At 38.7% G+C, this 16,178-nt stretch overlaps 1 protein-coding gene across 1 annotated transcript in view; it reads right to left on the reverse strand.

Annotated features, from left to right (window-relative positions):
• Nucleotides 1-16,178, reverse strand: part of KIF13A (kinesin family member 13A) — a 212,360-nt gene that overhangs the window by 67,765 nt on the left and 128,417 nt on the right. Inside the window, 3 exon segments of the mRNA XM_061195757.1 lie at nucleotides 6,684-6,771; nucleotides 9,458-9,638; nucleotides 10,500-10,592. Coding sequence (XP_061051740.1) covers nucleotides 6,684-6,771; nucleotides 9,458-9,638; nucleotides 10,500-10,592 — 362 coding nt within the window.

Below are 16,178 nucleotides of genomic sequence, written 5' to 3' on the forward strand. Positions count from 1 at the left end.
CTCTAATAATTAGTGACGTTGAGCATCTTTTCATGTGCCTCTTGGCCATCTGTATGTCTTCCTTGGTGAAATGTCTATTTAGGTCTTCTGCCCATTTTTTAACTGGATTGTTTGTTTTTTTGATATTGAGCTCCATGAGCTGTTTGTATATTTTGTAGATTAATCTGTTGTCTGTTGTTTCATTTGCAAATATATTCTTCAATTCTGAGGGTTGTCTTTTTGTCTTGTTTATGGTTTCCTTTGTTGTGCAAAAGCTTTTAAGTTTAATTAAGTCCCATTTGTTTATTTTTGTTTTTATTTCCGTTACTCTAGGAAGTGGGTCACAAAAGATCTTGCTGTGGTTTATGTCAAAGAGTGTTTTCCTATGTTTTCTTCTAAGAGTTTTATAGTGTCTGGTCTTACATTTAAGTCTTTAATCCATTTGGAGTTTATTTTTGTGTATGGTGTTAGGGAGTGTTCTAATTTCATTCTTTTACATGTAGTGGTAGTTTTCCCAGCACCATTTATTGAAGACGCTGTCTTTTCTCCATTGTATGTTCTTGCCTCCTTTGTCGTAAATTAGGTGCCCGTATGTGCGTGGGTTTATCTCTGGGCATTCTATCCTGCACCATTGATCTATATTTCTGTTTCTGTGCCAGTACCATACTGTCTTGATTACTGTAGCTTTGTGGTATAATTTGAAGTCAGGGAGCCTGATTCCTCCAACTCCATTTTTCTTTCTCAAGATTGCTTTGGCTATTCGGGGTCTTTTGTGTTTCCATACAAATTGTGAAATTTTTTGTTCTAGTTCTGTGAAAAATGCCAGTGGTAGTTTGATAGGGATTGCACTGAATCTGTAGATTGCTTTGCGTAGTACAGTCATTTTCACAATATTGATTCTTCTAATCCAAGAACATGGTATATTTCTCCACCTGTTTATGTCATCTTTGATTTCTTTCATCAGTGTTTTATAGTTTTTTGAGTACAAGTCTTTCGACGCCTTAGGCAGGTTTATTCCTAGGTAGTTTATTCTTTTTGTTGCAATGGTAAATGGGAGTGTTTCCTTAATTTCTCTTTCTGAGTTTTTGTTGTTTGTGTATAGGAATGCTAGAGATTTCTGTGCATTAATTTTGTATCCTGCAACCTTACCAAATTCATTGATTAGTTCTAGTAGTTTTCTGGTGGCATCTTTAGGATTTTCTATGTATAGTATCATGTCATCAGCAAACAGTGACAGTTTTACTTCTTCTTTTCCAATTTGTGTTCCTTTTATTTCTTTTTCTTCTCTGACTGCTGAGGCTAGGACTTCCAAACTATGTTGAATAAGAGTGGCGAGAGTGGACATCCTTGTCTTGTTCCTGATCTTAGTGGAAATGCTTTCAGTTTTTCACCATTGAGTATGATGTTTGCTGTGGGTTTGTCATATATGGCCTTTACTATGTTGAGGTAGATTCCCTCTATGCCCATTTTCTGGAGAGTTTTTATCATAAACGGGTGTTGAATTTTGTCAAAAGCTTTTTCTGCATCTATTGAGATGATCATATGGTTTTTATTCCTTAACTTAACGTGTTGTATTGATTTGCGTATACTGAAGAATCCTTGAATCCCCGGGATAAATCCCACTTGATCATGGTGTATGATCCTTTTAATGTGCTGTTGGATTCTGTTTGCTAGTATTTTGTTCAGGATTTTTGCATCTATGTTCATCAGTGATAGTGGTCTATAATTTTATTTTTTTGTGATATCTTTTTCTGGTTTTAGTATCAGGGTGATGGTGGCTTTGTAGAATGAATTTGGGAGTGTTTCTCCCTCTGCAATTTTTTGGAAGAGTTTGAGAAGGACTGGTGTTAGCTCTTCTCTAAATGTTTGATAGAATTTACCTGTGAAGCCATCTGGTCCTGGACTTTTGTTTGTTGGAAGATTTTTAATTACAGTTTCAATTTAATTACCTGTGATAGGTCTGTTTATATTTTCTAATTCTTCCTGGTTCAGTCTTGGAAAATTGTACCTTTCCAAGACTTTGTCCATTTCTTTGTGGTTGTCCATTTTATTGGCATATAGTTGTTTGTAGTAGTCTCTTATCATCCTTTGTATTTCTGCAGTGTGAGTTGTGATTTCTCCCTTTTCATTTCTAATTTTATTGATTTGCATCCTCTCCCTTTTTTTCTTAATGAGTCTGGCTAAGGGTTTATCAATTTTATCTTCTCAAAGAATCAGCTTTAGTTTTATTGATCTTTGCTATTGTTTTCTTCATTTCTATTTCATTTAATTCTGCTCTGATCTTCATGATTTCTTTCCTTCTACTGACTTTGGGTTTTCTTTGTTCTTCTTTCTCTCATTGTTTTAAGTGTAGGGTTAGATTGTTTGAGATTTTTCTTGTTTTTTGAGGTGAGACTGTATTGCTATAAACTTCCCTCTTAGAACTGCTTTTGCTGCATCCCATAGGTTTTGGGTTGTCGTGTTTTCGTTGTCACTTGTTTCTATGTATTTTTTAATTTCTTCTTTGATTTCTTCAGTGATCTCTTGGTTATTTAGTAGTGCACTGTTTAGCCTCCATGTATTTGTGTTTCTTACAGTTTTTTTCCTTTAATCGATTACCAATCTCATAGCGTTGTGGTCGGAAAAGATGCTTGATACGATTTCAATTTTCTTAAATTTTCGAAGGCTTGATTTGTGACCCAAGATGTGATCCTGGAGAATGTTCCATGTGCACTTTAGAAAAAAGTGTATTCTGCCACTTTTGGGTGGAATGTTCTATAAACATCAATTAGATCTATCTGGTCTATTGTGTCATTCAAAGCTTGTGTTTCCTTATTTATTTTCTGTTTGGATGATCTGTCCATTGGTGTAAGTGGAGTGTTAAAGTCCCCTTCTATTATTGTGTTACTGTCGATTTCTCCTTTCATGGTTGTTAGCATTTGCCTTATGTAATGAGGTGCTCCTATGTTGGGTGCATAAACATTTATAACTGTTATATCTTCTTGTTGGATTGATCCTTTGATTATTATGTAGTGTCCCTCCTTACCTCTTGTAACAGTCTTTACTTTAAAGTCTATTTTATCTGATACGAGTATTGCTACTCCAGCTTTCTTGTGATTTCCATTTGCATGGAATATCCTTTTCCATCCCTTCACTTTCAGTCTGTATGTGACCCTCGGTCTGAAGTGGGTCTTTTGCAGACAGCATATATATGGGTCTTGTTTTTGTATCCATTCAGTCAGTCTGTGTCTTTTGGTTAGGGCATTTAACCCATTTACATTCAAGGTTATTATCAGTACCATGCTCCTATTACCATTTTCTTAATTGTTTTGGGTTTGTTTTTGTGGGTCTTTTTCTTCTCTTGTGTTTCCTGCTTAGAGAAGTTTCTTTAACATTTGTTGTAAAGCTGGTGTGGTGGTGTTGAATTCTCTTAGCTTTTGCTTGTCTGAAAAGCTTTTGACTTCTCCATCAAATCTGAATGAGATCCTTTCTGGGTAGAGTAATCTTGGTTGTAGGTTTTTCCCTTTCATCACCTTAAGTATATCCTGCCACTCCCTTCTGGCCTGGAGAGTTTCTGCTGAAAAATCAGCTGGAACCTTATGGGGAGTCCTTTGTACGTTATTTTTTGTTTTTCCCTTGCTGCTTTTAATATTTTTTCTTTGAATTTAATTTTTGTTAGTTTGATTAATATGTGTCTTGGTGTTTTTCCTAGGGTTTATCCTGTATGGGACTCTCTGTGTTTCCTGGACTTGGGTAACTATTTCCTTTCCCATGTTAGGGAAGTTTTCAACTATAATCTCTTCAAATATTTTCTCAGTCCCTTTCTTTTTCTCTTCTTCTTCTGGGACCCCTATAATTCAAATGTTGCTGCGTTTAGTGTTGTCCCAGAGTTCTCTGAGAGTGTCTTCAATTCTTTTCATTCTTTTTTCTTTATTCTGCTCCTCGGCAGTTATTTCCATCATTTTGTTTTCCAGCTCACTTATTCGTTCTTCTACCTCAGTTATTCTGTTATTGATTCCTTCTAGTGTATTTTTCATTTCAGTTATTGTGTTGTTTGTCTCTGTTTGTTTGTTCTTTAGTTCTTCTAGATCTTTGTTAAACATTTCTTGTATTTTCTCAATCTGTGCCTCCATTTTATTGCCAAGATTCTGGATCATCTTTACTATCATTACTCTGAATTCTTTTTCAGGTAGATTGCCTATTTTCTCTTCATTTATTTGGTCTTGTAGGTTTTTACCTTGCTCCTTCATCTGTGACATATTTTTTTGCCGTCTCATTTTGGTTTTGGTTTTTCTTTTTATGAGTGGGATTGTGTTCCTGTCTTACTGGTTGTTTGGCCTGAGGCTTCCAACAGTGCAGTTTGTAGGCTATTGGGTAGAGCTGGGTCCTGGTGCTGAGATGAGGAACTCCATGAGACCTCACTCCAATGAATATTCCCTGGGGTCTGAGGTTCTCTGTTAGTCCAGTGGTTCGGATTTGGAGCTCCCACCACAGGAGCTTTGGCCTGAACCCAGGCTCATGAACCAAGATCCCGCAAGTGACCTGGGGCAGCAAAAAAAAGGGGGGGGAGGGGAGGAAGGCCTTGGCTGTGGAGGGTGGGGCCTAAGCAAGGGCAAGGTTTGGGTGGTGGGTGGGGCCAATGCTCAGGACCCCCAGGGCTGGAAAAGGCCCTGGGAGCTGGCGGGGGTGGGGGTGGGGCTTAGTCTCAAGGAACAGAAGGGACCCAGGCATGCTCCCCACCCCTGGTATCAGAGGGCAGGGGACCTCACCTGGGAGCCCAGCAGGCTTCCTGGGCTCGAGTGGGCAGGGCAAACGCCCTCCTCTCCTCTCCCGCTCCTCTGGTCTGGGAGGGACCTTCCTCCCTCCCTCTCCTGATCTACCTGGCCTCCCTCCTATGCCCCCAAGGACCTACTCGGCCTGGAGAAGGCTTTGGAGGGCAGGGGACCAGCCTGGGAGATCAGCAGGCTCCCTGTGCCCGAGTGGGCAGGGCAATCGCCCTCCACTCCTCCTGGATGGCTCCTCCCGCCTGTCTCTCCTGATCTCCCCGGACTCCCTCCTTGCTCCCAGGACCCATGTGGCCCGGATGGGGCTTTGGGCCAGGGGGTGCCAGCTTGGGAGCTCAGCAGGCTCCCCGGCCCAAGTGGGCCAGGTATTCGCCCTCCGCTCCTCTACCGCTCTTCCCAGAGAGTCCCTTCTGCCTGCTTCTCCTGATCTCCCCGGTCTCAGGGGTGCCGATCCTCTCTGGCCTCCACTTCTCCTCCCCCCTCAGTCCCCCTACGTCCTACTGGTTCACTTTGGGGTTCCTCCCATCTCCTTGTGCGTCAGAGTCCCCCACCAGTGGCATGCAGGTGCCCTAGTTGTGGGGAGACGCTAACTCTGCGTCTTCCCACACCACCATCTTGACTCTGCCGCTCCCCCATTCTTTCCATCCTGCAATTGTCTTCTTTCTCTGTTAAGTACCTATTTTTCCCTTTGCAAGTTACTAAGGAGAAAAGAGCTAATATTTATTGAGCATTCCAGATACTCAATAACGGTAGTTACCTTGTTTTATTCTAACTCTCCTGCACAGCTCTCTACTGCTTGATTATTTGCCTCCCTCCTCCAACACCGTGGCTCTCCCAGGACAGGGAACTTTCCTTCTTCGACTCTGTACACCTGCTTTAGGACACCCAGAACCTATGGCTCTTAAACAATTTTTGATGACTGAACCTTATAAAAGAAGTATTTTCCTGATTTTACACACAAGGACACTGAAGTTCATGGAGGTCAAATAACTCTTCCCACACCTAATAAGAGGCAGAGCTGAATGCAAATCACAAATTCCCCAGCTCTTACTAATGAGTGACAGGAGGAGATGGGACACTGATCCTTATAACACTGAGCTACGAGCCAGGCACCTTAGCAAAAGTGCTGACTTAGCACCTTCATGCCAGAGGGGTCTTCGTTCATTTCAGGATCTCAGTGTTTTCAAAGTAATGACTGCACTTTATTTCTCATCTAAGCAATAATAGAACTGTCTATGTTTAAATGGCTGGAGAGAGTTATCTCGCAGATTAATTTTAGTCCTACTGAGTCTGAAATGATGCAAAGACAAACACAACACAGAGATGGCACTTCTAAGTGGAGGGATATATTTGCTCATTCATTTATTTATCGGTATTCTTCAGCAATAGACAGCAGTTTCTTTTTTGGGATTTCCAAAGTAATGACAATAAAAATAGGGACAAAACATAGAGCCAGGACATGAGAAGGCATAAAAGTCAAGGAGTAGGAAAAGGAAACAGGTCAATGGAGGAAGGATTGATTCAGAAAAATAGAAGAACCCGAAGAGTGAAAAGTAATGGAAACTAAGGCAGGAGACCCTGTCAAAGAGAAAGGGTTGAAATAACTACCAAATACTGCTTACATTTGTCCAGATTTGTCCAGAAGGACATCACTGGAAACTTCAGGGAGAACTGTTTCAGCAGAGTGCTATTAGTGAAAATATTCAGCAATCTCAAACCACTGGGCCTCCCAACAATACTGCAAACCCTTCACAACCATGCAGGTTGAAGAGTGTGATTAAAGCCCTTTCTTTCTGTTTGGGGTGGTTAATACTGGGTTTCTGAGGCCATGAACGGTATCAATATGCTATAAAGCATTCACATAAAAATATATTCAACATTACCTATATACTTCAATTTACTGTCAGTTTTTAAATGACTTTTTTTTTTAATGGCACTTACCTCAAAACTAGTGACAGCCAGTTGGGATAAACCATCTACATATGGTCCCAAAACTTTATGCTCTCGAACTTTAAGAGACTGTCTACTCCTTCGAGAGAAAGGAAAAAGGAATGAATGAGTCAGACCCAACTTGAGCTTTTCTTTCTAAAAAGAAAGTACTTTTAAAAGTACTCAGAAACTAAGATTGCAATTTCAAAGGAATTTTTTTTTAACGATCAGAAAGTATTCTAAAAGCTGTTTTATTTGGATTAGCAAAACAGCATTCCTTATGAGGAATGTCTTTTATACTCTGATTTCTATTTAAAGTAACGTACTATTTACAAAATTCTATCTCTACTCCCAAACTAAACAGCCAGCACACAGAATACTAGGTTAGGCCAACTTGCTTTAGTAGATGAACTTCAATTTCACGTGGGAGGAGGGAAAAAAAGAAAATGAAGCAAAGAACATGCCAGAATTGAATTTAACCTTCAGGCTATTCTATAAATAAGCATATTCTCAGTAAGTAATGTCTTAAAGTTTTGAGCAAGTAGTGAACAATATTAAAGTGTTTTAATTTACCTTTTCAGATCAGCAGCATTGATTTACGCTGCTTCTGTGCTGACCATTTTATACAGAAAGTAATGTTATAGTATAGCAGTTGTTTGTAGTTACTGATATTTATTCTGTATTTAGAATTGGCTCTGCTGGTGAAGATTTTAGGGCTCTTTTGAATTTTTAAATGGCAATCCTGGTTTGGGACCCATTTGAAGAGCTTATCAATAGATAATTGAGATGAAAAGCAAAGCTATAATATATATTATAGTCATATTGTATACGTCACCTTTTTCATCAGATACTAATCACTTTTCAAGTCAAGAGTCAATGCTTGGCATCACTGAAGTGTGGAAAAAAGAAACTAAGAATGACTGAGCACTTCCTGAAGTCTCAACATTGTTCCCTAAGAACCTCTCAGTTATCTCACTTAATCTTAATCTCACAATTCCACAAAGTAGGTTTTACTAACTTTATTTTAAGGATGAAGAATGCGATGTGACAACAAGCAATTCTGCTGTAATCTAAACAAGGGCAGACCAAGTGCACAGTTTCAAGAGAGCTGCTTTGATGCCCATGGATTCAGAACTCGGCTCAGTCTGTTTGCACAACCAGAGATTCTTTAATGCTATTCATGAGCAAGAAAAAATAAATCTAGCACAATATCAAGTGCTTCTGATGGTGTCTAACATCTGGGATTCTTGTACACTGCTGGTGGGAGTGTAAACTGGTACAACCATTTCGGAGAACAGGTTTGCAGTACCAAAGTTGAAGATTCTGTAGCTTCTGACCCACAATTCCACTTCTAGATGTATTCCCTAGAAACTCCTGCATTTGTACACCAGGAGGAATGTACAACAATGCTCAGAGCAGCACAGTAGTGGTAAAAAGTGGAAACCACACAAATGACAGGAGATAGAATAAATAAATTATGGTATAATTGTACAATGGAATACTAAAGAGCAGTAAAAATTAATAAGTTATTACTTCATATATCAGAACGAATGAATCATTGAGGGGAAAAGTAGCAAGTCACCGAAGGACACATGTATTATGACGCCACTTACACACAGTTAAAAATTGTGCAAAATTATGTGTAAACTCTTAAAGAGGAGGAAGATAATGAGAAACATAAAATTCGTAATAGTAGGAATGGCAGGAATTGAAATAGTATCAAAGAGGAGCATACAGGTGGCTTCAAAAATATTGGTCATGTTCCATTTATTAAGCCAAACAGTGAGTAGGACAGTCATTGATTTTATTATTCTTTAAACCTTACATATATTGTAAATGTTCTTTCATATGCATTAAACAGTTAATAACTAAAACTATTTCTGATGATTGGGTCACTTCCTTTCCATCCATAATTTTTATCTTATGCCTCTAATTATATCCTTGATTATACAGCTGCTAAAAACATTTAAAAATATTTTCATCATGTTATATAAAAAATTCAGGATATTGAATTGTATTTAGAGAATAACCTAAACACGCATACCACACATCCACCCCATAGATTTGAAACACAGGATCAAAATGCACCAAAGTGTTAACAGCAGTTATTTTTGAGTGATGGAATTATAGGTCATTTTTACTTCTTCTTACACTTACCTACTTTCTAAATTTTTATATATATTATTTTTAAATCAATAAAAATTTTAATTAATAAAAAGGTAAATGGCCCTCTCCTTCCTCTATGAAACAAATTCATCTGGTTTTTATCACCTAGTTTTTAAAAAATACAGATGCCTGGGTTTCTCCCTGGGTCTACTGAATCATAGGCTCTAGAGCGGGGGCTCAGGCCAGTGTATCCTTAAAAAGCCTCCCAAGTGATTCCAGTGTACATCCCCTGAAGAGAATGACTTGCCTAGGCTGGGTCATTTGAAACCTTCAACCACTTTGCCTCCAATTTAGAGGTGCTACTTTCCAACATAAATGGAAGGACCAATGTGTCATTTTTAACTCAATTTTTATGAATAAACCATAGTGGCAAAAATAACAAAATAGTAAAAACATCCTTTTAAATGGCATATGTAAGCAACTTTCTACATGAATATAGGATAAACTATGAATACTAGATATACCAACAGGCTTTGAGAAGCTGATGATTTCTCAGTAAATGAACTGAAACTAGAGTACTGACCAAGGGCACAAATACATATACTCACCTGCAACTTTAACTTCAGGATCATTTAAAATTATTACCCCTACTACAAGGTTAATTTCAACCACTAACTTACCCTTTGGGGTCTAAAAGATCCCGAACTTTCTCATTATAAATTTCCATATAGGATACTTCGACTTTAAAGGTCTGTGACTCATTTTGCTCCAGAGAGATCCTTTGAAATAAAGCACAGCAGAGCCTTGGAATGAGGCCCCGCTGCTCAGCACTGCCCATCATGGAGAAGGATTTTCCTGAGCCTGGAGAAGGGCAAGCAGAAAGAAAGGAGGATGGAAGAGGAAGTAAATTGTAATGCTTCAACTACACAAGTGTTTCATACACAGCAGCCAAGGTCACACAGCAGAAGTAGACAATTTGGCCCCCAAAGGCCAGTCCCTTGGACACCAAGGCTACTGTTCTTTCTATTATACTCACGGCCTCCAGTTGGACTTTCACTGTGAGACCCAGAGGGCACCTCTTTTACAGATGGATACGTACTAATGTAAGAACTACAAATATGTAATCTTTAAAAGTACACATAGTAAATATCAAATATCACCAACAAGTAACATTAACAGTATTTTACCCACAAAATATCAATATTTCACATTTGTGAAAGTGCTTTGATATATATTCCCCTAATTGTCCTGTGATGTGACAATAGGCAGTATTGTTATGATTTACTGATTTATTCCAACTTTATAGTTGAAATGATGGTGGCTCAGAGTGCTAATGGCTGAGCCACTAGCCTGTTTTTGTTTAATATCCTGGTGAAGTCCTCTGGATGATACTAAGAGGACGATACTAAGAGTTTTTCTACAGTTTTTCACTATAACATTTATACCGAGAAACTGGTAATTATTTTCCTAGTTCAAATACAGGTTAAAACTATAATTTAGGAAAATGACACTTAATAGTTTAAAACTAGGTTTGCTCATTAACACTAAAATTACTCAGTTACCACAACTGTCAAACCTTCAAAATGAGGATTACTTTTGATCATCTAATTCAGCCAAACCCGTGAAGTCAGAAGCATTTTTCTATGGTTTCCCAAAGTGTTTTCTGTATCTATGTTTTCAGAAATGCACATTTAATATCACTGACTGTAAGTAGCTACTTACCTGTCTGTCCATATGCAAAAATGCAAGCATTATACCCCTGAAAGGCTTTCTCAAGAATTCCTTCCCCAAGGCACCTGAAAACCACTTCTTGACCTAAAAAACAAAACAAACAAAAAAACTAAAAAGACTGATTTTTCTTGACATATTTGCAGTAATAACCGAGCCCCAGTCATTAACACATTCTCTCACTCCATAAAGATGTTAAGTGTATTGCATATCCACTATGTGTAGGGCTGTGGATTAAAGAACTTATTATTTTTTTTAATTAATTAATTTATTTATTTATTTTTGGCTGTGTTGGGTCTTCGTTTCTGTGCGAGGGCTTTCTCTAGTTGTGGCAAGCGGGGGCCACTCTTCATCGCGGTGCGCGGGCCTCTCACCATCGCGGCCTCTCTTGTTGCGGAGCACAGGCTCCAGGCGCGCAGGCTCAGTAGTTGTGGCCCACGGGCCTAGTTGCTCCGTGGCATGTGGGATCGTCCCAGACCAGGGCTCGAACCCGTGTCCCCTGCATTGGCAGGTGGATTCTTAACCACTGCGCCACCAGGGAAGCCCTAAAGAACTTATTGTATAGAATTTTGCTTATCTACTCTTCTACACTATAGCTCAGTACCTGGATCAGTTTATGATTCTACCCACTGTTTCCCTCTAAGACATTTCTCTAGGCATTCAAGTTTCCTGTCCATTGTCTGCGGGCCATATGGAAGCATCATTTGAATTTGGTTTAGTTTCTTTTCCTGAGTTAGTATGAAAGCGTCATTCAACACAAATTGTCTTATCTCCCCACCTGGATTCTGAGCTTCTGATGAGCAGGAACCGCATCCACATCTTGTGTGTGCACCTCTGCCCCTAGCACAGTGCTAGGTACGTGCCAGATGCTGAGCAACTGTTCACTGCTGGTGGAGGGGATGTGCTGGGCACAGGCACCTCTCACCTGTGTTCCCAGCGGGGATTTGGGGACAGGTTCCCGTCTGTGAGCCTGTCTACAGCTCACTGTGGCTCTTGGGGGAGTTCTGTCATGTACCATCTATACTACGGTAGTGCCCAGCTAAAGATTAAGGTGTGAAAATCTTTTTAAACACTTAACGAGGCATTTACTACCCTTTGAAATTGGTGCCTTTCTAACATTCAGTCCCCATCATTAAGACAATTAAAGTGATTTTCGCCTTCCTCTGTGCAGAAACTACTGGTTTAAGTACCTCTTTTTCCTCTACTGGAATGAGAAGCCCCTGATGGATGTCAGACTATAATCTGTTTATCTTTGTAATCCTAGTGCCTAGTTCAAAATGCTTAATAAATGTTTGTCCAAGAATGAGTCAGTTTAATCTTTTTATCCAAATGACAATTCCTTTTACGTTTGGAAATAAAGCAATAGAACATAAGCTTCTGGGTATATGTTTTTCTTTGATGCATCTGATTTTAGCAGTCTCTTGTTATATTATGACATATCATGGTTGCAGAATGGGACTCTTAAAAGTGTAAACATGAAACAAGTAATAATATTTCCGTACTTCCCTGGTGGCACAGTGGTTAAGAATCCGCCTGCCAATGTGGGGGACAAGGGTTCGAGCCTTGGTCCGGGAAGATCCCACATGCCGCGGAGCAACTAAGCCCGTGCACCACAACTAATGAGCCCGCACTCTAGAACCCACGAGCCACAAATACTGAGCCCATGTGCCACAACTACTGAAGCCCGTGCACCTAGAGCCCGTGCTCCGCAACAAGAGAAGCCACCGCAATGAGAGGCCTGCGTACCGCAACGAAGAGTAGCCCCCGCTCGCCACAACTGAAAAGAAAGCCCAGGCTCAGCAACGAAGACCCAACACAGCCAAAAATAAATTAGTTAATTAATTAATTTAAAAGAAAAAGAAATAATATTTCCAATCATTAGGTTGGCAAAAAAAAAAACAAAAAAAAAAACCTTGACAGTATCAAATATAGCTGGATTGAAGAAATAGGTATTTTCATAAGCTGCTGGTGGGAGAATAAACAAATGCAGCCGTTCCAAGGAAAACCTCACAGCACCAAGAAAAAGGAATATGCCCAGGCTCTCTGACCCACTGTGAGGCATCTGCCCTAGAGACCCACTCCCACAAGAGACCCCTGTAAAAGGATGTTCATGGCAGCATTATTTATAATACTGAAAGCTGGAATCAAGTTAAATGCCCATTAGTAAGGGAGTAGATAAGTAAAATGTGAGTATTTTATATGATGGAATATTACACACCATGTTTAAAAAAACAAGCAAAACAAATCTATGTGTGTAAACAATGTTAGAATTCAGAAACATTGCTGAGTTTAAAAAAAAAGTCATGTTCAGACTGTACATATAATGTAAAAATTTATGTCAAATAGTATGTATGTGTAATATTTATGTGTGCTAAAGTAAAAAAAAGAAAAAACTGGATCAGAAGAAAATATACCAAATTTATATAACCTTATTTCTCAACTATGGACTTCTACTGAAGAGGCATTTAAAACATGTTGGTGGAATATGTGGATTTTTTAAAAAGGGTATAACTGTAAGAAGCTTCCTAAAAATACGGTTTGTTGTGAAGACTACCTAAAGATGTGTGTGTATGTGCACACACACATAAACTCGGAGGATAATAAAGTATTGTCAAAATTCTTATCCACTGAAGACACACTTTCAAAAATGCTTTTATGTGGTGGGAATGTAAATTGGTACAGCCACTACGGAGAACAGTATGGAGGTTCTTTAAAAAAACTAAAAACAGAACTACCATATGACCCAGCAATCCCACTCCTGGGCATATACTCAGAGAAACCATAATTCGAAAAGATGCATCACAACGTTCACTGCAGCACTATCTACAATAGCTAGGACATGGAAGCAGCCTAAATGTCTATCAACAGAAGAATGGATAAAGAAGATGTGGTACATATATACAATGGAATATTACTCAGCCATAAAAAAGAACAAAATAATGCCATTTGCAGCAACATGGATGGACCTAGAGATTGCCATACTGAGTGAAGTAAGTCAGACGCAGAAAGACAAATATCATATGATTATCACTTATATGTGGAATCTAAAAAAGGGGGTATAAATGAACTTATTTACAAAACAGAAGTAGAGTCATGGATGTAGAAAACAAACTTATGGTTACCAGGGGATAAAGGGGGGCGAGGGATAAATAGGGAGATTGGAACTGACATATACACAGTACGATATATAAAATAGATAACTAATAAGAACCTGTTGTATAGCACAGGGAACTCTACTCAATACTCTGTAGTAACCTATATGGGAAAAGAATCTGAAAAAGAATAGATATATGTATATGTATAACTGAATCACTTTGCTGTACACCTGAAACTAATACAACATTGTAAATCAACTATAGTCCAATAAAAAGATGCTTTCATGTTATAGTTAAGTATGATAGAGTCTTGTGCTAAGAAAATATCTGACCCATCCTGTTGCTGATCTTTCATACACATCGATATTCTTTTCTCACGTGTTTTCTCAAAGGACCTTCCTTATTCCACGTGTATTCCCGAGGCCTATGCCAAAACACAGGCTTAAACCTGGACCTAAGCCCTGTAGTGCAGAAGATGGGGAGTTAAACAGAGCCTGTGCTCAGGCTTGTGAGAATTGATGGTGGTCCTCAGCCAGGACCCAAGTGCCATCAAAGGCATTGAAAAAGCACCGCTTTCTTGGCACAAACAGATGAATGGAGCAATCTCGTTTGATCTTCCACACTGGTTAACCAGCCCCCATAAAGGGAGTAGGGTGAGGATGGGGACAAGACGCTTTAAGACTTGGCTAGGTCAAACATCCTGACTGTAATTCATGATTTTGATTCATATTTAGTAACTTGGAAAAAAGCAAGAGCTTGAGTTGATGAAAGGACTCAACTGCAGAGAAGCACTGTGGTCAAAGAGCTTTTCACCCTGGCTTCACAGAGCCTGAAGTCATTAACCAATCAAGGATTTATATCTGTTCTTTTATCAGGTAGTGAAGTGGATTACTTTCTGGTTTCTGCTTCTGATGCTGAGTAGGCTGGAATTATGAGGAATTATTTTCTCAATGTTTTTGCAAGGGCAAATCACAAGTCTTCTTTTTCCTTGGTAGGAATCATCTTTTAAAACCAAAGATCATTAACTGAAAAAAAAAACAAGAATGAATGCTATAGAGCTACGTGAAATAGGTTTATAATGTGTCAGGTGAAAAAACCACCACCACCACCAGCCAGGGTGTGTATACTAAAATTGCACTAAAAACAAAAAATGATCAAAGAATGCTCCAGGATATAAAAAATACAAGAATGAATTTCAGCTTGGCCTATTTCCAAATTATTGCAGATACTAAATAGGATACGAATTAACCTATTTAACTTGTATACTTTTATTATTTATGCTGCTAAGAAGAAAAAAGGTATTTTTTTGTCAACTGCCCCGTTTGCAGTGCCCTTTCTATATTCTATACTGCTGAACCCTTGCAATACCTAGATATGGATTGTGATCAATAAGGAGATGGGGGTGGTGGTGAGGGCAGCACTCTGAAAGAGTAAGTCATTTGCCCAAGAAGGGGCCACCAGCGAGTGGCAGGGCCTGTGGGTGTTGACTCCCAGATGGACTGAGGCCCATCCATAATCAGTGACTCAGGCTTCATGACACTGGGAATCAGTTATTCCCACCTCTGGTCTCCGTGGTATGTTTCTTTTTAAAACAAACTCCCAGAACTCATCACACTGCAGTATTTTTTTTTTCCCCATGTCTGTCTCTACCATTGAATTGCGAACTCCTTTGAAAACAGGAGCTGTTGCATCTTAGCAGAGTACCTGATACACAGTACACACTCTCATTTACTGAATTGTTCTGGTGACACTACTGTTCTTAGACTAATGTGTATTTAATTGGGCGTCCCTTTCCTCATTAGTGATGACGGAGGCATCAAAATATTGTTGGTTGAACTTAAAAAGTTAATTGTAGGGTTTACACTTTGGTTAAAGTATGGCTGTTTTTGAAATTCTAATGAGCCCCTCAAGATTACAAAAGTCTTTGTTAAATAAGGCCCTGGGGTGTGAACAGATGTGTCAACATAATATGTAACAACTAATCGAATAATTTTGATAAAAATTACAGATTACACTTTTACTGACACCCATAGTTACCTCCTAGACATTGAAACAAAATATATATGACTGAAAAAAATAAACCAGTCTCTTTGATTTCCAATAAATGTACAAATATGCTTTCCCAAAAGTCAAGTTCTTTTAGTTAGATATTTACGGTTACATTTGACAGACAGAATATAATTGAGATTTACTGTATTTAATAAAGTTTTAGTTATAACTAGGAAAGGAAAACATTCTGGGAAACACAAAATGGAATATGAAAAAGTAGAAAACAATTATACTGTGTTTCTGGAAAGAATTTTTCTCCTTTCCATCCTTAAATAGCTATCCCAAAACACAATTTATAAAAGGGAAAATACAAAGAATCATATTGTAAAGTTCATGTATTTTTACAAATCTAAGCAAGACTGGATTCTAGAGAGAATGGAATCCATTTTGTCACTATGACTTCATGTCTCAAGGGAAATTTATTATCTTTTAAGAAATAATGAATACTTTCCCACCTCTACAAAGATTCATCAACATTAACATTTTTTAATAGCTCTGCTTAATTTCCACCGTATACTTAACTGATGCA

The sequence above is a fragment of the Eubalaena glacialis genome, chromosome 7 (assembly GCF_028564815.1).
Source record: "Eubalaena glacialis isolate mEubGla1 chromosome 7, mEubGla1.1.hap2.+ XY, whole genome shotgun sequence".
NCBI lineage: Eukaryota > Metazoa > Chordata > Mammalia > Artiodactyla > Balaenidae > Eubalaena > Eubalaena glacialis.